Here is a 24,985-nt window from a genome sequence, read left to right on the forward strand (position 1 = left end):
TTAAAGAGAACCTTACACCAACTATTTACCATCAATCAGGGAAGTGTTAAATCCCCTCCCTTTTCCTCACTATCTATGATGTAACCACCCTGAGGAACTATAATCCACCTCTTGACCAACTTCACACCAATTAGACCCCAACAAGCGCACATAAGACATTATAGAGCTCTTAAGGGGACACTGCCAATTATTACTGAGAATTCTCTTAATGTCACATTTAATCCTTGTTATCTAGTTCTTATGACCCATGGTAAGCTTATCTGTTATTGATAGTCATTCTTGCTCACTGGGAATTCAACAGTCCCCTCAGACTGGAGGCAGTGGATTATTTCTGAAAGAAGGCCTGCTTATAGTTACTGTTGCTTTATTGTGAATGTTGTTACTTTTTCTCACAATTGCCAAAAATGATCATTCTTGCTGTCCATATCAGTGTTATTTTCTTATTATTAACTCAGTTACCTCCAATTCCAATATAAACTTCATTTTGGTTTACACTACTCCAGTCCATTTTACAGGTGTAATTTATATGGGTCACTAGAGCACGGTGGTGTCAGCAGAAGGTGGGCTTTCAATGAGAGGTCCAGATTGACAGGGAGCTAAATAATTACTAACTAACCCTTAAGGGGGTAGCGCTACATGTGGGAGCTCATCTGGGATATCACTGTTCAGAGAATCTGTGAACCACAGAAAGAAAGAATGGAACCTCTAAAATTATTGCCTGGTGTCTGGAGGAGAACCCAGAGAAGTGTGTGGTGCTGAGCCGTCCAGGAAATGACTGGCTGGAGAAACAGGTTGAGCAGATGTTAGCAGCCAGCATACCCGACCAGAAAGGAAGCATCATCGATATCAGAAGCAATCCAGATGCATCCAATATATTGGTGTTGATTGAGTGGGAAAAAGGGATCCCTCTTTGCTTGAAGAGAAGAGTATACACCTGACAGACACAATAATGGTACCAGTGTTCAAATCTGGTGTCAATGAAGCAAATGGAGAAAATTCACAGAAAGGTACCCCTGAGACATGAGTTGTCCACTGCCACTCTACTGGGGGAAGCATATCTGCCGCTTCACTTGCTGAACAAGCGAAGTTCATACAGACTTTACTGAAAAACTCTGCCTCTTTTACTAGTCACAACTATCGGAGACTAAGATTCTTCTCTGGAAGAACTCCTACACCCCTAGGGGAAGATGACTTCGATACAAGGGTTGACCAAGCCCTCCAGACTAAAGAAGAATGGGAAGTAGCCGATACTGTAAAGAGACAGAGGGTAGTGGAAAGCTTTCTCGGTTATTCAAAATGTATAACGGTATTAGGCAAGGATGCCCCCCCTCTCCCTGGTTGTTTGTACCGTCTTTGGAACCTGTTCTGGTGAGGGTAAGGAAGTGTGTAGATATAGCGGGAATAAAGATAGGTGAAGTGGAGCGTAAAGTAGCCGCATATGCAGATGATATGTTGTTTAAGATTGTTAAACCTATAATAACGTTGCTTAATTTAATCAGCGTATTAAAAGAGTATGGTGAGCTATCAAACTTGAAAATAAACCTAGTAAAATCAGAAATATTAAATATCAATCTTCCAATGTCAGAGAAGTTGAGTCTACAAAAGAGTTTCCATTTATTTGGAGGGAAAAGGAAATAGGATACTTGGGAGTAAAATTAACCCCCTCAACAAATAGTATATATCAGGCAAACTATATCCCCCTAATAAATGAAATGAATGAATGAATGAATGATTCATTCAAAATCAATGAATGAATGAATGAAATGAATTTTCTCCATTTGCTTCATTGACACCAGATTTGAACACTGGTACCATTATTGTGTCTGTCAGGTGTATACTCTTCTCTTCAAGCAAAGAGGGATCCCTTTTTCCCACTCAATCAACACCAATATATTGGATGCATCTGGATTGCTTCTGATATCGATGATGCTTCCTTTCTGGTCAGGTATGCTGGCTGCTAACATCTGCTCAACCTGTTTCTCCAGCCAGTCATTTCCTGGACGGCTCAGCACCACACACTTTTCTGGGTTCTCCTCCAGACACCAGGCAATAATTTTAGAGGTTCCAATTAAGGAAGAACTAAGGAGACTTTCAAAGGGAGGAGCCTCTTGGATAGGATGTATAAATCTGGTACAGATGGTGATAATGCCAAACGTTCCACATGCTTCCAGTTCACCTCCCAGGATCTTTTTTGGGGATAATAAAGAAGATGATTACTAGATTTATATGGGCAAATAAGAAACCGAGAATTAGTTATGAGGTCCTGGGTAGAGAAAAAGGGAATGGGGGTTTGGGCTTAACTAATGTAAGGAATTACTATCTAGCAGTGATTTTATCACGAATAGTAGATTGGACATTTAACTGACAAGGGAAAGGATGGGTGAAGATGGAAGGGATTTTAAGTAAGGTATGGATTCCACATAAGTTAACATTAGTTCACTGACAAGGAAAGTCTTGAGTATATGGGATAGAATGTATAGCCAAAAAGGATGGAAATGTAATTCAATATTGACTCCCTTGGTGGGAACAGAGTATTTCCTTTTGGGGAAGGATAATATTTCTGAGAAATGGTTAAAGGATAAGAATGCATGCTTGAAGGATACTGTATATTGAATGCATGGAAATTTTACACTTTTCAAAACTTAAAAAAAAAAAAAGATTTATTTATCACATTTGATGAGTGGCGGTATTATCAACTAAATCATTTTGTTTTCTGTGGGTCATATTGGGGTAATATGGAATATGTATAAGTGAAATAATTTTAGAAATGTGTTGTTCTTTTTGCACTGGAGAATCAAATAAAAGTTAAAAAAAAGCAACATTATACCCATACAAAATTTTTATAATTTTTTTTTACACAAATAGAGCTTTCTTTTAATCACTTTTAATCACTACTGGGTGTTTTATTTTTGCACTATAAATAAAAAAAAGAACAAAAAAAGTTTTTGTTTCTATTATAACATTTTGCAAACAGGTAATTTTTCTCCTTCACTGATGTGTGTTGATGAAGTTGTACTGATAGGCAGCAGTGATAGGCAGCACTGAGGAGCACTGATAGGCAGCACTGATGGGCACTGATAGGCTGCACTGATGAGGTGGCACTGGTGGGCATTGATGATGCTGCACTGATATGCAGCAATGATGGGCACTGATAGGTGGCACTGATGGGCATCCACTGACTGGTGGCGCTGACTACTGGCACTGACTGACAGCCCTGACTGGCAGCACTGACTGATGGCACTGACTGGCGGCACTGATGGGGGGCTCTGATCATCAGGGTACTGATCATCAGTGCCGATCTCCTCTGACAGCTGCCAGTTATTGGCAGTACTTTCCTCACATTGTGGCAGCGTGAGGAAAGTGCTGACAATAACCGGCAACTGTATTTACTCCGTGATCTGCTGTGTCATTGGATACAGCTGATCACGTGGTAAACCGCAACTGTGATTGGCCTTTTACCTCATCACGTGATCAGCTGTGTCCGTAGGACACAGCGATGATGGAGATTGCTGGATGTGTGCCCCTGGGGGTGCGTGGGAGGGTGCGTTCTGGGAGGACGTCATATGATGCCCTTCCAAAACTGGGTAAGCGCACTATAGCATGGTTACCAGGTGGTTAAGCATCTGAATTTGACTTAGTATCTGCCTCTTGTAATATCCTGTACAGCAGCACACAGATTGGGTGGAAAAATACCAGCAACCAATCAACTGTGTTGCAGTGCTCATGTAATGACAAGGAGCATGCCCACAGAAGAAGAGAAGGGAGTACAATAGGGCTGAATAAGGCCTAGTTCACACTGGCATTGAGAGCATGTGTTTGAGGGGTGTTTTTAACTCTCCTAAAATGCCTATGCAAATGGTACTATGGACAGCACACAGTGCTGTTCACATTATCAAAACATGAAGCGTTAGCTTAGCTTTGCTTCAAAATTTAAGAATCATGTCGAGTCAGGAGGAGTTTGAAGCCTTTCAACCCCTCCCAATCATGTCTATGGTGACGCTCCACAAACCCGCTGGCAGGCATTTGTGGTGCAGTTGCAGCACATTAATAACATTACAGTTTATTATAGGCATTTGTGTTGTGGCTTTAATGCTTGTAAAACACTTATAAAATGCTGTAAATCTGCACATAGGGAGTTTGGGTAGCGTTTTTAACTCTTATAAAAAGCCAGTCTAAAGCCCATACTAAAGCTCGTAAACACCAGTCTAATGCCCATACTAAAGCTCGTAAACACCTGTCTAATGCCCATACTAAAGCTCATTACCACCTGTCTAATTCCCATACTAAAGCTCGTAAACACCTGTCTAATGACCATACTAACGCTCTGTTGGTTATGTGTTAGAGAAGACACTGGTAGCTTGTGATGAGGCAGAACAATGTTTTACTTGTGTGGCTTAAGTTGCAAACATACAACATATTTCAGCAGACATCTTGGTTTTTGAAGAGAGGAAGAGAAGAGAGAGAACCAACAAGTTTTACACATATGCACAACTAGTAACCTTAGTGTACAGTGCCATCTACTGGTCAAGTGATATTAACACACAATACTATATAGTACATGCTGTTGTATCTCCAACAAGCTCATTACCACCTGTCTAATGCCCATACTAAAGCTCATTACAGCCTGTCTAGTGCCCATACTAAAGCTCATTAATGCCTGTCTAATGGCCACACTAAAGCTCATTACCGCCTGTCTAGTGCCCATACTAAAGCTCATTAATGCCTGTGTAATGGCCACACTAAAGCTCATTATCGCCTGTCAAACACCTATACTAAAACTATAGCAGCATATGGTAAGAGTTAGAATGTGAACAAGCCCTGTTTGCTGTTTTTTCCTAGTCCGGTCACAGGCTGAGGGCAGGGGGATGACCTGGCTGTACTAAACTGCAGCACAGAAAAATCATGGAAGGTCATAAGCTATCATTACCCACCCATCTGAAACTGAGCATTTCGCCTGGTTCTCTTGCACGCATATTATTCCTCTGGTCAGGTCAATTTTGGAAAATGATAGAAGAAGAGAGCAAAGAGAACAGACAGGTTACGTCATCATTCTACTGCTACTCCTTCATACTAGAAGGCTGGTGGTGGTGAGATGATACAACTGTTTCTGAGAAAGTGGTGTCATCTACCTGACTGTCAATTCTGGCACGATTGTGTAGTTAAACCAGCTCCCTTATGTGACAAACAGAAGATGTAATTGGCGCAAGAGAGGTGGTGGTGGGTATAGAGTTCACACAGAAAGTCTTAGGCGATATAAAAATAGTTCAGTTTTAAAAAATGAAATAAAACAGGAGGTGGGGCATATGATTATATATAGTGTAATGGGAGTACAGGGTGGATTGTGCAGCTTGAGTAGTAAGAGGAGGGTGGAGGGGGGAAGAAGACTTGTAGTACAGACAGTACTGGGTTGGAATAGATGGTATATATATGTGTGTGTATATATATATACAGTCATGGCCGAAATTGTTGGCACCCTTGATATTTCTCCAGGAAATCATGTATTTCTCACGAAACGTATTGCATTAACACATGTTTTGCTATACACATGTTTATTCCCTTTGTGTGTATTGGGACAAAACAAAAAAAGGGAGGAAAGAAAGCAAATTCGACATAATGTCACACAAACCTCCAAAAATGGGCTGGACAAAAGTATTGGCACCCTTTCACAACTGCGGATAAATAAGAATGTTACAAGCATGTGATGCTCCTGTAAACTCACCTGGGGCAAGTAACAGGTGTGGGCAATATAGAAATCACACCTGAAAGCAGATAAAAAGGAGAGACGTTCACTTAACCTTTGCATTGTGTGTCTGTCTGTGCCACACTAAGCATGGACAACAGAAAGAGGAGACGAGAACTGTCTGAGGACCTGAGAACCAAAATTGTGGCAAAATATCAACAATCTCAAGGTTACAAGTCCATCTCCAGAGAACTAGATTTGCCTTTGTCCACAGTGCGCAACATTATCAAGAAGTTTGCAACCCATGGCACTGTAGCTAATCTCCCTGGTCGTGGACGGATGAGGAAAATTGATGAAAGATTGCAACGCAGAATAGTCCGGATGGTGGATAAGCAGCCCCAAACATGTTCCAAAGACATTCAAGCTGTCCTGCAGGCTCAGGGAGCATCAGTGTCAGCGCGAACTATCCGTCGACATTTAAATGAAATGAAACGCTATGGCAGGAGACCCAGGAGGACCCCACTGCTGACACAGAGACATAAAAAAGCAAGACTACAGTTTGCCAAAATGTACTTGAGTAAGCCAAAAGCCTTCTGGGAAAACGTCTTGTGGACAGATGAGACCAAGATAGAGCTTTTCGGTAAAGCACATCATTCTACTGTTTACCGAAAACGGAATGAGGCCTACAAAGAACAAAACACAGTACCTACGGTAAAATATGGTGGAGGTTCAATGATGTTTTGGGGTTGTTTTGCTGCCTCTGGCACTGGGTGCCTTGACTGTGTGCAAGGCATCATGAAATCTGAGGATTACCAAAGGATTTTGGGTCGCACTGTAGGGCCCAGTGTCAGAAAGCTGGGTTTGCGTCCAAGATCCTGGGTCTTCCAGCAGGACAATGACCCCAAACATACGTCAAAAAGCACTCAGAAATGGATGGCAAAGAAGCGCTGGAGAGTTCTGAAGTGGCCAGCAATGAGCCCAGATCTAAATCCCATTGAACACCTGTGGAGAGATCTTAAAATTGCTGTTGGGAAAAGGTGTCCTTCCAATAAGAGAGACCTGGAGCTGTTTGCAAAGGAAGAGTGGTCCAAAATTCCGGGTGAGAGGTGTCAGAAGCTTATTGATGGTTATAGGAAGCGACTGATTTCAGTTATGTTTTCCAAAGGGTGTGCAACCAAATATTAAGTTAAGGGTGCCAATACTTTTGTCCAGCCCATTTTTGGGGTTTTGTGTGACATTATGTCATATTTGCTTTTCTGCCTCTGTTTTATATTTGTTCCAATACATACAAAGGGAATAAACATGTGTATAGCAAAACATGTGTTAATGCAATACCTTTTTTGTGTGAAATACTTGATTTTCAGGAAAAATATCAAGGGTGCCAACAATTTCGGCCATGACTGTATATATATATATATATATATATATATATATACAAAGCTGCAATGTAGACACCGTCGTGAGGCTTGCACTCTCTAGAGTAAACCGGACTCTGTAGTAGAGGAGTAGAGGAAAGAGAGAGGTGCGCCAGACTAAGTGCAGTAAATTCATAACAGTTTATTGCACACAAGATATTAAAAACTCACAGGATGTGGGTAAATATCAGGCATCAGGTATAAGAAGGAGGACGTCATCTGAGCTGCACATCACTGGCGGATGGCTGCAGTGCCAGGGTATTCACAATGGCTGGCGCTCTAGGCGGGTCCCACAGGAAGGAACGAGGACGGCAGGCGCAGTAGTCGCGGTGCAGGGAAGAACCGTGCTCAGGGAGGGCGCTGCTGGTCTCTCACATCAGCGTGGGTGATGGGGCCAGCTTGAGGCGCATCCAAGATGGCCACCAAGCGGAAGTGACGTCAGGACGTTGCTGGGAGTCGTCCAAGGGGGCGGTGATGCGTTTCAAGGCAACCAGCCTTTTCATCAGACCTCTCACTCTGCCTGATATTTACCCACGTCCCGTGAGTTTTTAATATCTTGTGTGCAATAAACTGTTATGAATTTACTGCACTTAGTCTGGCGCACCTCTCTCTTTCCTCTACTCCCTTATGTGCATCTGTATATTTTACAGTTTGCCTTCACTTCACCTTTAACACCTCGCTAGGAAGTTATGGGGAGTAGTCCCAGCTCTTGTGTATGCTCTTGATAGTAGCTGTGTTTAACCCTACACTGACCAGTTATGGAAAGCAAATCAATATAGCAAAATGTATGGCCAATATATGGTCAGGTACCTACCTGGAAGGAATAACAGTGTGCATAATTAGGGGTGTTTATCGTATCTTCAGCTACTTGATAAATGGCGTCATTTTTCTTTAGTTCCATTTTCAGTTTGATCTCCCCCTGCAGGTGGAGAATGAGAACACATGCTCTCTCTTGTGAAGGATAGAGCATCTGAGCTGGAAGGGTGACCATATAATAACTGTAAAGGAATGAGATAACCAGAAGTGTTATAGATACATTGTAAGGTGGTATTTTGCATTAAAAAAAAATGACAATATAAAAAAATACAACTTAAATCTAAAAACATTTTAGATTTGTCCCTAAAGAGCACCATCAAACAACTATGTTATGAAGCATCATATAGGATTGCAGTTTACCTTAGTAATGAATGCATAAAGCTGAAACTGAAATTTTTATATACATTTTGTAAACTAAAATGGTCATAACGAAAACCTTAGGACATACATGGCGACTTGCATTGAACACACCCCTAAAATGCTAGCAGACTGCACATCTATAGCTTCATGGCTCTGGTTCACAATAGGGTTGCCACCTTTTTTTCAAGCCAATCCCAAACACTTCAGTGGTGCATATCAGTTTTTCTTTTGTAGTATACACTGTAGGACTGTAAAGGACCAGGGACACCTTTGGGTGCAGCCATGGCGAACAGTGGGTGTGGCCAAATTGTGTAAACAAAGGGAGGGGCTAAAAGGAGCATGGGTAACCACTTGCTTTCTTGAGGATTTACCCCCCTTCCTGACTTTTTGCGTTACAGTGCTGTGGTATTTTAACTGACAATTGCACGGTCATGCAACTGTACACCCAAATGAAATCAATGTCCTTTTTTCCCCACAAAATGTTTTTTTTTTGCTGGTATTTTATCGCCTGTGCCGTTTTTATTTTTTGCGCTATAAAAAAAAAAACCGACAATTTTGAGAAAAAAAACAATATTTTTGATTTTTTGCTATTAAACATGTTTAGTAAAAAAAATTTAAAAATCAAGTTTCGTCATAAATTTGGTATAGATAATGGGATTTTTTTTTCTACTAGTAATGGCGGTGATCAGCGACTTTTATTGGGACTGCGAAGGACATTCTGACACTTGGGTGGGGAGCTAACTTGGTGTCACTGACACCCCAGTGACACCAATAACGTTATCAGTGCTAAAAGCACTGACGCTGTACTAATGACACTGGGCAGGAAGGGGTTAATGTGAGGGGTGATCAAAGGGTTAACTGTGTGCTGGGAGTGTTTTACTAGGGGGCGGCGGGTGTGTTCTTCACTGTAAGCACACTGATGTGGATGGCTGTACTGGTCACAGCCATCCCGAGCAGTGTGCTGGAACTGACAGGGAGGAAGATTGTTTGAAAACAAAACAATCTTCCTCCCCATCGGAGATGCTCGGTAAGCACCGTGCACCAACGGGTAATTGGCATCCACGGCCGCTAATGGTGGCGCAGGTAGGGCATGCACCCCTACCCAGAAATGCAGAATGATGTATATATACATGATCCTGTGCACAGGTGACGCCCTGTAGCAGTATATCTGCTATAGGGCGGTCCTTAAAGTGGAGCTCCACTTAAAAGGGGAAGTTCCACTTTAAGCCTTTGTCCCCCTGCTCCCCATTAAGGACAGGCACCTAGGCAATAGGAAGCGAAAGTTGTCCTCCCTCCCCATAGTCTTTTGGGACATATGACAGGTTCCAGAATACTATGGGGCCATTCACAAAGCACAGCGCTTCTTGTGCATGCGCAGTGGGCATGTGGCTGTGAAGCCGCAAGCTGTCACAGCTGGGGGCCCACACTGAAGATGCCGGCACCAGGGAGAGAAGACTGCCGGTGAAACAAGCGGTGGTGAAGACACCGCTGGACCGAGGAACAGGTAATTGGCTGTGTTTTAAAAGTCAGCAGCTACAGTGGAACTCCACTTTAAGAGGTTAAAAACTGGGTACTTCATGTTTTTGCACACTTTTAAAGGGTGTCTTGACTGAAAAAAGGGTTGAAAACGCTGGGATAAAGGCTGTATTTACACTAGAGCGGACAGCTGCCGAAGCGCTTTACCTGCCTGGCAGCTGTCTACTCCTGGATGCAGTAGGGGCAGTGTGGTGTGCGATTCAGTGTATTACATGGCTTCCTTTTTTTTTGCTTTGGACAAACTTTATTTAAAGTGTACAAATGTACACTTCTTTCATGGGGCTGTACATTATCGTGATGTGCTGCAATAGAGTGCCATGCAATTCTGTACAGTGCATTTTATTGCAGCACAGTTCCAGGCTGTGTTGCAGTGAGAATGGTACACACAAGAAACAATTGTTTTCTGTGTACAGTAAAACGTCTCTCACCACACATTGCGTAAATTAACCTTTACACTGCATCACAAGGAAAATGCGCTTGTCGAGTCACCCTGTGTAGGTGATTCAGTAAACTCAGAGAGTCCGTGCCAGGATCTTCTTACAAGTATTCAAAATAGTTGGAGAGGTACTGTATATCTAAATGTGGACAGTTTCTCCAAAATATTTGAGTTACCCTCTCAATTTGTAAATAAAGATCTGAAATAACTTAGAGTATCTTGGCGCGTGGTGGAAGCGGTGGGTGGTAGTGGGGGGCCCCAGGTCAACTTCTGCATCGGGGCCCACAAGCATCAAGTTACACCTCTGCTAGCAGGTAGATTATCTTTTTATGTCTGTTCTGTGAGTACACTGACTGCAGAGCACGCACATTTTACTGCACAATCATAGCCCACTCCTAGCATCTATATGATATGGAAATGGATGCAGGAATTCTGTAATTCCAGCAGGCATGCACATGATTTATACTGGGAATGGCCGAACAACAACAGGCAAAGAAACAGAAACATAGAAGGGTGATGGCAGAAAAGAAAACAAACAGTCCATCAAGCCTGCCCTTTTTTTGAACTTACATATGATTTTTTTTTGTGATTTTATGTTTGTGCCAACCATGTCTGAGGCTAGGTTCACACCTATGCATTTTTTTACTGTGGGCTCCGTTTTGTAGAAACGCAGTGCAAACCATTTAACATGATTTGCTATGAGTCATGTTCACCAGTATGCGTTTCTTTTGGGTGTGTTAATAAGAAAGGCTCAGGGATTTCTTTCCTTGCAGCATTTTTGGTCCAATAGACTTCAATGCTGCTGCATTTGTCCTGTGTTTTGCACATGTTTTTGACATGTTTTGTGGCTCACGTTTTTTTTAGAAACACCTCCTCTTGACAACCGACTTCCCATGCTGCTCTGCAAAAGAGGAAATTGGATCCAACACAGCAGCAAAGGTGATGAAAACTGAGATGCCAATACAGCTGGTGAGGCCATGCATTTATCTTCATCTTGATCCAGCTGACCCAGACCACAACAGCAAGGCAAAGCAGCAGGATGGCATGAAATTGCCAAAGAAATGTATGCAAAATAGGATTCCTTCACTGTGAGATAGAAAGAAAACAAAAGTGAGTACTATGGATGTCACCGAAAAGAAGGAAAAATGTCCTGCTCTCAAAAGATCAGATTTGACATATGTGGAAGAATATGCCATTTTCGAGCATCCTCTTGCTTGTGGGATATGCATATAAGAAAAAAAAAAACAGGGAAATCTAGGGTGACCTATTGGTGTATACAGTATATAAATAGAACAGATCAAAGAGTACAGATTGATATATATATAAAATACATCACATTTTTTTATTCAAACAAGATATAAAAATGAATTCTGATACAAAGATGATAATATAGGAGTTACATTTGTTCAGAGCAAAAAAAAATACACATTTCGTGGTAACAACCACTTTTATGCTCAAGTGTGCCAAATAGAATCAATTTACATGCATGTATACAAATCATGAATACTTCAAACTGGCCCATGAAGGGAACAAAATTAACACACCACCCAAAAATAAATGGGGGGGGGGGCAGAACACTTACAAAAACAATATGACGACTCTCCAGATATAATCACCTCTATCCAAACCAAGGGGAGGCTTATGAGAGAGGCTAAAGATGGGTACTCATAGATACCATATCAACAAGTCCAGAGCGCCAACGTGTAAATAGTCTGCAAAGATTGAACGTGCCAAATAAAACCATCAAATGGACGCCAAGTCTAGATAGATAATATCCCCCAGACCACATCATACTTACACATATTCAGTAGCATGACTAAAACCCATAAAAGGGAAGTCAGAACCATACAAATGTGTTACATCAAACAACCATGTCTCTGCTAAGGATGAAAAAATTAGTGTATAGCTCCAGTAAAATAGCCCAACAGGGAGGCAAGCCTCAATCCAAATATGAAATGGATGTGTGATTTAGAGCAGCCTTTTTAACAAAGATAAAACAAGACATAAGAAATGGAGCAGTCAGTACTACACAGTAATATTCAACTAAGAATCCAAGACTATATATCAATGTAGGATACTTGCCAGTACCGAAATATAATAGCAGGCGAAAAACAGCTATAATTCCAATATATGTGCTATCACAGATGGAAAAGAGAGTATGCTGGCTAGAAACCTATCCTTATAGTCCCTGTGCCTCCCAAGGACCTGCCTCAAATTCTCCAGCCCACCACTAAATTAATCAGTGGCCATAGCAGGGGGTGTGGAGAAGGGTGGTCCTTTCCCCCATGGAGAGCCTTACAGAAGGTGGTATCAATATCAATGATAAAAATACTAAATTATTACCATGTGTATTGTTATGATCAGCAGCCCATGTGGACCAAACAAAGTAAAAAACTAAAATGGACCCCACGTCAGAAATTGTCACTTTGCCGATACACAATGATGTCATGGTGCATGAGCACTACATCGCGCATGCTCAAAAATAAATACAGCTAAAAATGTTTTTAAAAGCCTACATTGAACAGAGCAAAAATCTAGAGGACAAAAACAAAAAGGCCAAACCTATGCATATTAGCAAAGAGTACAATCTGGCCACCAAAAGCTTACAAAGTCAGGGGGACATGATCCGAACGGAAGTAAGTGATCCTAGATGACCTATAACAACAGACGGAAGCTGATAATCAACTCCCAAAACTAGACAACAATAATTAAGTAAATAATATATGGGGAAAAAAAGGAGGTGGGGGGGAGAACACAAAATTAGTCAGGGATTGGTGTACAGCATCTTGAACCCATAGAGCTCGCAATCTAAACAAATACAGCAATAAAAAACGTTTAACATAATGTATAATGAGTTAATTATCGCAAAGCTAGAGGTACAAGGATATTTTAAGCAACTTCAAAAAGTCGAATACAGACCAAGACATTAAGTCTGTCAAAAATTAAGCAAAGCTTATGGAATCATTTAGTCCAGGGGGGCAGCAAAATTCAATCTATAAATCCACCCTGCCTCAATTTGCAGAATACGCTGATCAAAATCCCCCCCACAAATGTAGGGGTGCAGTCGAGCTACAGCAAAAAATTGCAATGATTCAGTTTGGTAAGCATGTCGTTCAGCAAAATGTCATCCAATAGGACTTTCCAAATTTCCTTCCTTAATGTCTTTTACATGATCTTTAATGTGCTGCCAAGTATGCTATCTCTGTTTTTTTTTTTCTTATATGTATATTCCTTTTTAGGGTGATGACCTCTTGGTGTATAAATTTTTTTACCTCACTGCTGCACATGCAGCCTCACCATATATAGTTGGATATTACTGTGCATTACTGACTGCTCCATTTCTTGTGTCTTGCTTTATCTTTATTAGAAAGTCTATTCTAAATCACACATTCATTTCATATTTGGATTGAGGCTTGCCTCCCTGTTGTGCTAATTTACTGGAGCTATATACTCATTTTTTTCATCCTGAGCAGAGACATGGTTGTTTGATGTAACACATTTGTATGCTTCTGACTTCCCTTTTATGGGTTTTAGTCATGCTACTGAATATGTGTAAGTATGATGTGGTCTGGGGGATATTATCTATCCAGACTTGGCGTCCATTTGATGGTTTTACTGACACGTTCAGCATTTCAGACTATTTACACGTTGGCGCGCTGGACTTGTTGATATGGTATCTATGAGTATCCATCTTTAGCCTCTCTCACAAGCCTTCCCTTGGTTCGGATGAAGGTGATTATATCCTGAGAGTCGTCATATTGTTTTTGTAAGTGTTCTGGTCCCCCCCCCCTTTTTTTTGGGTTGTGTGTTCATTTTGTTCCATTTCTTGGACAGTTTTGAAGTATTCATGATTTGTACTCATGCATGTAAATTGATTCTATATATATATATATATATATATATATATATATATATATATACAGTGTATATATATATATATATATATATATATATATATATTGTATTCATAGAGCTATTTGGCACATTTGAGCATAAAAGTCTGAAGAAGCGGTTGTTACTGTGAAATGCGTAATTTTTTAGTTCTCAAACAATTTAACTCATATATTATTATCTTTCTATCTGAATTCGTTTTTATATCTTGCTTGAATAAAAATTGTAATGTATTTTATATAACAATCTGTATCTTTGATCTATTCTCTATATATATACAACGATAGGTCACCCTAGATTTCCCTGTTTTTTTTTCCTTATACTGTATGCATATTTAATTTTATGGTGGTGACCTCTTGGTGTATATACAGTATGTATATATTTTTTAACTCACTGCTGAACATGTGGCCTCACCACATATATATATTTTGCTAACTCTTGCATGTGAGATTTGCGCAGTACTCCAGACCATGGACTTATGTCGGTTATATGCCTGTGTCTGTTTGGTGTTTGTGAGTATACATCTGCTACATTTTATAAAGTTTGTATTGAGGTAATGCGCAAGGCTGGTGCGCCCCTTCTTTTTTCTTGTTTTATAGTATTATTGATGAATCTGACAAATCTCTATTCTGTTGATTGATGGTGCTGCATAGATATACACTCACTGGCCACTTTATTTGGTATACATGTTTAATTGCTAGGTAACACAAATTACTAATCAGCCAATCACATGGCAGCAACTCAGTGCATTTAGGCATCTAGACTTGGTGATGATGACTTGCTGAAGTTCAATCTCAAAGGGGATTTAAATGATTTTGAACATGGCATGGTTGTTGGTGCCAGATGGGCTGATAGAGTATTTAAAAAAACTGCTGATCTACTAGGATTTTCACGCACAACCATCTCTAGGGTTTACAGAGAATGGCCTAAAAAAGAGAAAATATCCAGTGAGTGACAGTTGTGTGGATGCCTTGTTGATGACACAGGTCAGAGGAGGATATGCAGATTAGCTCGAGATGATAGAAAGGCAAAAGTAACTCAAATACTACTTGTTACAACCAAGGTATGCAGAATACCATCTCTGAATGCACAACACGGGTGCCACTCGTGTCAGCTAAGAACAGGAAATGGAGGCTACAATTTGTACAGGCTCACCTATTTGACAGTAGAAGATTGGACAAAAACTTTCCTGGTCTGATGAGTCTCGATTTCAGCTGCCACATTCAGATGGTAGGGTCGTAATTTAGCATAAACAGCATGAAAGCATGGATCCATCCTGCCTTGTACGGTTCATGGATATTCAGCCGGCAAATCTGCAGCAACTGCATGATGCTATCATGTCAACGTGGACCAAAATCTCTGAGGAATGTTTCCAATGTTTCACTTGTTGCTAACAAGTGACAATAGGAGGCGAATGATATGTTGCAGTGTGAATAAGCCCAAAATCTTTATTTATTTTCAGTTCCTCTTCTTTTTTTTTTACATCAGCCAAAAAAAAAATACACACAACTCAAAAATATGCAGAATTTTTTTATTAGCTTAATTGCAAGTGAAAAAAGACAAAATATAATTTTATAACCATAAGAACTACAAAATAGAACAAGAACAATGATAATGTAGATTTGATTGCTTGGATACCATTCCGCATATTTAGCTGGATGGGAGTGCGTAATAAACAATTTGTTCACCAGAATGTCAATAGCACACTCCACAACCCTATGGGCTCTAGTAAGGCAGTAATTAAACACCCTCCTCTAAACATCCGAGGAGTGACTTGGCAAGGGCCTCAGTAGATGTTCACTGAGAGTGAAAGCCTCATCACCGACAAAAACGTAAAGTAGAGTCGGACCCCTTGTTCCTGGTAGCGGACTATTCGGTGGCAGGCCCAGTTCATTGTTTTGTAGCATCTGGCCAAATGTGTATGTAAAAATACTTGAATCTGAGCTGCTCCCATACGACCCAATGTCTATGTGGGTGAATCTATAATTGGCATCTGCCACGGCAAATAGAACAAAGGAAAAATATTTTTGTAGTTATAAAAATTACTGCCTTTTGGCTTTTGTTTCTCCACTTTGTGTCATACCAATACAAACAAAAGAAATAAACATGATAATGCTTAAACATTTGTATTTGCAACAATTTTCTGGACGAAGTGGTGCATTATCTGACAGAAATGCAGGTGTGCCAATATTTTTGGCCATGACTGTACACCTCGGAGGGCAGGAGCATCAAAGAGGATGACTGCATCAGAGTGATAAGATGATGAAGACATCAACTTAGCCCCAGCAGCCAACACCTCAGGCCTTTTATACAGCATACCAACCTGCAAGTGTGTACAATTTGTGTGGCCCAATTATGAACCTCCACAGCATGCATTTCATGCTCCACCAACAATTTATTTACCTGCCACTGCTAATCCACGCTACCAAGAACCTGCTCCTCGCTTTCATGAGCCACAGCCGCATTGCCATGACCGTCATGCTGCCACTCAAGATGAAAGGGTCTATCAATGTCTGTAGATAGGGACAATACAAAAGTTGCTAAAATTGCAAACACATATGTTGGCAAAAATGCAATTTTTTGGTTATTTACTAAAAACAAAGGTCTTGCCATTATGCATCTACTGCTTGTGGACAAAATAGCAATTTTTTGGTTATTTATTAAAAAAAAAAAGTAAAAAAAAAATCCAAAAATAGTTGCATTTTTATAATAAAAGTTTTTTTTTTTAAATAAAGCTTTTTTGTCAAATTACAGTGTCATTATTGAACAGTTTATAGTGTATATACTTACTGTAATGTGATCATTAGATGTTTCACAGGTGATATGGACTCCCAAAAGAATGTGCTTTGGTGCTCCAGCTTGCTGCTCATGAGACCCAGCAATTCATCAAAGCTTAAAAAAAAAGGGGGGGGTGGTGGTTAGTGGTTCAAAACCACATAACAAAATGAAAGGGAGAATTTGCGATAAACATATAAGACTTTTGCTCACCTTTTTGTGGGTATCTGTGTATATAAAAGTAATTTTTCCTCATGGCCACGGAGATAATTTTAAATGACCCGAAATTGGCCCCGCTGCTGCCTATTAGTGATGGCTGGATGGACCCAGATTCTTTGTCTTCTCTGCTGCTCCTCTTCTTCCACCTCCTCTTGCATTACTGTATTGGTCACAGTGGCAATTTCCAGAAACGAGAAATAGCAGCCATGGTATTAATCCCCCTCCCCGCAGCAAGGAGGGGTGGATTGTTGGGGGGCCGTGTGTATATGAATGGTAAAACCTGGATTTGGACGGGTGGGGGGTGGCAGACTAAACTTTTTGGACAGGGCACCACATAACCTCAGTCTGTTTCAATGTATCATAACATATATATGCAGCGCTATATAAGATGATGATGAATATATACATAAATCAGCTGCTTAATAATATCATAAGCAATAAATGGTGAAAAAGAGTGCTTCAGGGTGCTAAAAACAGTAATGTGAATAACGTCCAGGTGTGACGTAATAAAGTTGTGTAAATCAAATAATTGCAAGTGCAATAACAATATAAAGGTGAAACTTTGTGACACCAGTGGCTGGAAATAAGTGTAGATTGCACTAACCAGAATGAGCATTTGAGTATATCAAAACCAACTCCTGGTCATCTGGATCTGGGAAATGGAACACTGGGGGTCATCTGGCAAACATCAGCAAGACAGGTACCACACCGCATACATCTCCAGGCTCCAGGAACATACTCTCCATCCAGCAGGGGGAACCACTCATGAAGATAGATGTAGAGAAACAAGGATTCACCTTAGGGGGGGCTCGTAACAAACAAGCCAGAGAAAAGAACCTCCAATAATGTAGTACTTTATTAGGAGATGGAACAATACATCAGATAAGGCGATATGAACTCACATCTAGCAATGACTGAATCCAAAATGGCCACCGGCCATCCACATGGGCCGTACGGAGTGACGTCACCAAGTAGGGCACCTCCCTAATGCGTTTCGTGCGCGTGCACGTTATCAAAGTACATGTACATGACAAGTGTCGGCTGCAGTTTGACAGGTGGTTACAACACCAGATAGTTTCCTCCAGGTCCTGTGTGCAAGACCATTCTGATTATAAGTGATTGTGGATGACGCACATGTTTTATATGCCCTCTACGTAAGGACAAAAGATATGGTTCTGAAGCCAGTTTCAGTTTATTTCACCTAAAATACAAGAGAAGCGCTGGCTGAGTCATCCTGATAGTTGCACGGCCATAGAAAAGTGATTATAGCTGATTGTCCTAGAGTGCGTCTGTTACGGTGTTATAGTAATTACAGCATGACATCACCGTCACCACATTACATATCTCACTCTGCTATTGACCCACTTCAAATCACCTAGCCAAGGGGGGATCAGTGACGTTGTCTGGATTGCTAAAGAATTTATGTTTAAAATGTTCAGAAATGCTGGATGTCTCACTAAGTGGCCTTTGAGTTTTTCCAAGCCGTAGGACTACAAGTATCAGCAAAACAAACTGTAAGATACTGAACACCTTTTGTTTTGATGCACCTGAGATGTATTCATCTGATTTAAAATGAGCATTCAGTTGGACATGCAAGTGGTTGTAAACCTCAGACATGAAATATGAACAAAGCATATCCCTCTAGAGCAGCGGTTCTCAACCTGGGGGTCGCGACCCCTTTGGGGGTCGAACGACCATTTCACAGGGGTCGCCTAAGACCATCGGAAAACACATATTTCCGATGGTCTTAGGAACCGAGACACCGCTCCTGTCTCAGGCGATCTGTGGGCGGCATGATATGCTGCCCCTGTAACCTGGCCACACCTCCGGGATCACTCAACAGCTCCGCCTCCTCGCCGCTGATTGGCCACCGGAACTGTAGCTCAGGAGAGGCACACAGGCGGCCAATCACCGGCGAGGAGGTGGAGCTTGGAGAGGAGGAGCCGAGCGGCAGCGCGCGGAGATCGAAGAAGATCGAGGGAGCTGCAGGAGCGAGTGAAGAGAGAGGCCAGAGAAGGAAGACAGCTGACAGGTAAGTGCAAATTTTGCTGCTGCAGCCAGGTATGCAGGCTGTAGATGGCAGAGGGAGAGAGCGAGCCCAGGCTGGAGCAGGAGTCAGCAAGGTAAGTATCATTGGTGTCAGTGGAAGGGATAGTGCCCCATCATTTGTGTCACTAATACCAACGACGGGGCACTATTCCTCCCCCCACTGACACCAACGATGGGGCACTATTCCTCCCCCCACTGACACCAACGATGTGGCACTATTCCTCCCACTGACACCAACGATGGGGCACTATTCCTCCCACTGACACCAATGATGGGGCACTATTCCTCCCCCCACTGACACCACTGATACCAACGATGGGGCACTATTCCTCCCACTGCAAAATTACAGTTATGAAGTAGCAACGAAAATAATTTTATGGTTGGGGGTCACCACAACATGAGGAACTGTATTAAGGGGTCGCGGCATTAGAAAGGTTGAGAACCACTGATCTAGAGTGTGTCTGTATAAAGAGCACTAATGCAGGCCATAGACGGGTCGAGTCAGCAAGGTAAGTATCATTGGTGTCAGTGGAAGGGATAGTGCCCCATCATTTGTGTCACTAATACCAACGATGGGGCACTATTCCTCCCCCCACTGACACCAACGATGGGGCACTATTCCTCCCCCCACTGACACCAACGATGTGACACTATTCCTCCCACTGACACCAACGATGGGGCACTATTCCTCCCACTAACACCAATGATGGGGCACTATTCCTCCCCCCACTGACACCAACGATGGGGCACTATTCCTCCCCCCACTGACACCAACGATGGGGCACTATTCCTCCCACTGACACCATAGATGGGGCACTATTCCTCCCACTGACACCAATGATGGGGCACTATTCCTCCCACTGATACCAATGATGGGGCACTATTCCTCCCACTGACACCAATGATGGGGCACTATTCCTCCCACTGACACCAAGAATGGGGCACTATTCCTCCCACTGACACCAATGATGAGGCACTATTCCTCCCACTGACACCAATGATGGGACACTATTCCTCCCACTGACACCAATGATGGGGCACTATTCCTCCCACTGACACCAATGATGAGGCACTATTCCTCCCCCCACTGACACCAACGATGGGGCACTATTCCTCCCCCCACTGACACCAATGATGGGGCACTATTCCTCCCACTGACACCAATGATGGGGCACTATTCCTCCCACTGACACCAAGAATGGGGCACTATTCCTCCCACTGACGCCAATGATGAGGCACTATTCCTCCCACTGACACCAATGATGGGACACTATTCCTCCCACTGACACCAATGATGGGGCACTATTCCTCCCACTGACACCAATGATGAGGCACTATTCCTCCCAATGACACCCACAATGGGGCACTATTCCTCCCACTGACACCCACAATGGGGCACTATTCCTCCCACTGACACCAATGATGGGGCACTATTCCTCCCACTGACACCAATGATGGGGCACTATTCCTCCCACTGACACCAATGATGAGGCACTATTCCTCCCAATGACACCCACGATGGGGCACTATTCCTCCCACTGACACCCACAATGGGGCACTATTCCTCCCACTGACACCCACAATGGGGCACTATTCCTCCCACTGACACCCACGATGGGGCACTATTCCTCCCACTGACACCCACGATGGGGCACTATTCCTCCCACTGACACCCACGATGGGGCACTATTCCTCCCACTGACACCCACGATGGGGCACTATTCCTTCCACTGACACCCACGATGGGGCACTATTCCTCCCACTGACACACACGATGGGGCACTATTCCTCCCACTGACACCCACGATGGGGCACTATTCCTCCCACTGACACCCACGATGGGGCACTATTCCTCCCACTGACACCCACGATGGGGCACTATTCCTCCCACTGACACCCACGATGGGGCACTATTCCTCCCACTGACACCAATGATTGGGCACTATTCCTCCCACTGACGCCAATGATTGGGCACTATTCCTCTCACTGACACCAATGATTGGGCACTATTCCTCCCACTGATGCCAATGATTGTACACTATTCCTCCCACTGACGCCAATGATGGGGCACTATTCCTCCCACTGATACCAATGATGGGATACTATTCCTCCCACTGACACCAATGATGGGGCACTATTCCTCCCACTGACGCCAATGATTGTACACTACTCCTCCCACTGATGTCAATGATGGGGCACTATTCCCCCCACTGACGCCAATGATGGGGCACTATTCCTCCCACTGATACCAATGATGGGGCACTATTCCTCCCACTGACACCAATGATGGGGCACTATTCCCCCCACTGACGCCAATGATGGGGCACTATTCCTCCCACTGATACCAATGATGGGACACTATTCCTCCCACTAATGCCAATGATGGGACACTATTCCTCCCACTAATGCCAATGATGGGGCACTATTCCTCCCACTAATGCCAATGATGGGGCACTATTCCTCCCACTGATACCAATGATGGGGCACTATTCCTCCCACTGACACCAACGATGGGACACTATTCCTCCCACTGACACCCACGATGGGGCACTATTCATCCCACTGATACCAACGATGGGGCACTATTCCTCCCACTGACACCCACGATGGGGCACTATTCCTCCCACTGACACCCACGATGGGGAACTATTCCTCCCACTGACACCCACGATGGGGCACTATTCCTCCCACTGACACCCACGATGGGGCACTATTCCTTCCACTGACACCCACGATGGGGCACTATTCCTCCCACTAACACCAATGATGGGGCACTATTCCTCCCCCCACTGACACCAACGATGGGGCACTATTCCTCCCCCCACTGACACCAACGATGGGGCACTATTCCTCCCACTGACACCATAGATGGGGCACTATTCCTCCCACTGACACCAATGATGGGGCACTATTCCTTCCACTGACACCAATGATGGGGCACTATTCCTCCCACTGACACCAATGATGGGGCACTATTCCTCCCACTGACACCAAGAATGGGGCACTATTCCTCCCACTGACACCAATGATGAGGCACTATTCCTCCCACTGACACCAATGATGGGACACTATTCCTCCCACTGACACCAATGATGGGGCACTATTCCTCCCACTGACACCAATGATGAGGCACTATTCCTCCCAATGACACCCACAATGGGGCACTATTCCTCCCACTGACACCCACAATGGGGCACTATTCCTCCCACTGACACCCACAATGGGGCACTATTCCTCCCACTGACACCAATGATGGGGCACTATTCCTCCCACTGACACCAATGATGGGGCACTATTCCTCCCACTGACACCAATGATGAGGCACTATTCCTCCCAATGACACCCACGGTGGGGCACTATTCCTCCCACTGACACCCACAATGGGGCACTATTCCTCCCACTGACACCCACAATGGGGCACTATTCCTCCCACTGACACCCACGATGGGGCACTATTCCTCCCACTGACACCCACGATGGGGCACTATTCCTCCCACTGACACCCACGATGGGGCACTATTCCTCCCACTGACACCCACGATGGGGCACTATTCCTCCCACTGACACCCACGATGGGGCACTATTCCTCCCACTGACACCAATGATTGGGCACTATTCCTCCCACTGACGCCAATGATTGGGCACTATTCCTCTCACTGACACCAATGATTGGGCACTATTCCTCCCACTGATGCCAATGATTGTACACTATTCCTCCCACTGACGCCAATGATGGGGCACTATTCCTCCCACTGATACCAATGATGGGATACTATTCCTCCCACTGATACCAATGATGGGGCACTATTCCTCCCACTGACGCCAATGATTGTACACTACTCCTCCCACTGATGTCAATGATGGGGCACTATTCCCCCCACTGACGCCAATGATGGGGCACTATTCCTCCCACTGATACCAATGATGGGGCACTATTCCTCCCACTGACACCAATGATGGGGCACTATTCCCCCCACTGACGCCAATGATGGGGCACTATTCCTCCCACTGATACCAATGATGGGACACTATTCCTCCCACTAATGCCAATGATGGGGCACTATTCCTCCCACTAATGCCAATGATGGGGCACTATTCCTCCCACTGATACCAATGATGGGGCACTATTCCTCCCACTGACACCAACGATGGGACACTATTCCTCCCACTGACACCAACGATGGGGCACTATTCATCCCACTGATACCAACGATGGGGCACTATTCCTCCCACTGCAAAATTACAGTTATGAAGTAGCAACGAAAATAATTTTATGGTTGGGGGTCACCACAACATGAGGAACTGTATTAAGGGGTCGCGGCATTAGAAAGGTTGAGAACCACTGCTCTAGAGTGTGTCTGTATAAAGAGCACTAATGCAGGCCATAGACGGGTCGAAAACCGGCCGTCTTTTAAAAAAAAAAAGTAAAATCGGTCGTTCATAGGCCGACGTTACCGACAACGGTAAAAAAAACGTCCAATTTTCATCCCGTCTACGGCTGGCATTTAATTACTTCTGTCCCTGCAGAGAGCTCCGCTATTATATTTGACATAAATTCCAGTCTGCTATTATATTTGAAATGAAAAAGTATTGCGGTTGCAACAATGTATCTATTTGTATCCATTTTGGATACAAATGTTTTTATTCGTATACAAATAGATACATTGTTGCAACCGCAATACTTTTTCATTTCAAATATAATAGCAGACTGGAATTCTTTTTCTTCTTCTTTTTCTTCTTCTTGCAGGTCACGGCTCATGCGCAGATTTTTTATCGGTAAAAAGATCGGCCGATTAGCCCATCATTGCCGGGAAAATCGGCAGATTTTTTTTCCAACTTCACCGATAAAAAAAGTGCCAAAACCCCGAAAAACGGCTGACCAATTAACCCATAATGGTGCGAAAAGCGGCTGATTTTTTTTCGGCTGAAAAATCATCCGATTTTCTACCCGTCTATGGCACGCATAAGTGTCATTTCTGTCCACTGCTCCATTCCTCTGCTATCAGCATGAACCACTTCTGACAAGTTTTACTGACACCAAAAGCAAAATGGTGACAGGGGAGGCAGCACACAGCATGTGATTGACAGCCTCAGCTCTGTTCCTGTGTGCTATGTGGAAGGGGTGTGTCTCTTCCCTCCAATGAGCTCTAACAGCTCTCCTCACTGATGTAACTTCAGCTCCCCGCCCCCTGCATTTCAGAGCTGTGAGATCCTGTGTACATTCTGCACTTTGCATTGATGTAGAGGAGAGACGGATGTAGATAAACAGGTACAACTTATGTTGGAGGATTTGTTTCATCTCTGTGTATCACCTGAGGTCAGTCACTTCACTGGGTATATGTAAGGCTTTACAACCACTTTAATGCCCATTTACAGCACTGGGCAGGTGCTAAGGTACACACACCAATGTGTGCATTGTGCATACATTATTACTATCATCTACATTATCATCTACTAAGCAACTTATTCACTCCTTTGTTATATCTCGCCTTGACTATTGTAACTCCCTCCTCATTGGCCTACCTAATCGCAGGCTATCCCCTCTCCAGTTTATCATGTATGCTGCTGCCAAACTCATCCACCTTACTAATGTTCCATTTCTCCCATCCCTCTCTGCCAATCCCTCCACTGGGTTTCCATTGCCCAATGGATAAAATTCAAAACATTAACAATAACATATAAAGCCATTTATAACTCTGCCCCAAATTACATCACCGATCTTGTCTTCAAAAATCACCCAAACCGTCCTCTCTGCTCCTCCCACGATCTCCTGCTCTCTAGCTCCCTTGTCTCCTCCTCCCATGCTCA

The 24,985-nt window shown here is 43.3% G+C and overlaps 1 protein-coding gene across 1 annotated transcript in view; it reads right to left on the reverse strand.

Annotated features, from left to right (window-relative positions):
• Positions 1-24,985, reverse strand: part of LOC149451737 (alpha-2-macroglobulin-like protein 1) — a 224,293-nt gene that overhangs the window by 197,322 nt on the left and 1,986 nt on the right. Inside the window, exon 2 of the mRNA XM_089690335.1 lies at positions 7,910-8,093. Within this exon, the coding sequence (XP_089546461.1) occupies positions 7,910-8,093 (184 nt within the window). The remainder of the gene's footprint in view (positions 1-7,909; positions 8,094-24,985) is intronic.

This window comes from Staurois parvus, unplaced genomic scaffold (assembly GCF_062004578.1).
Source record: "Staurois parvus isolate SC_StPar_1 unplaced genomic scaffold, SC_StPar_1.0 ptg000525l, whole genome shotgun sequence".
Taxonomy (NCBI): domain Eukaryota; kingdom Metazoa; phylum Chordata; class Amphibia; order Anura; family Ranidae; genus Staurois; species Staurois parvus.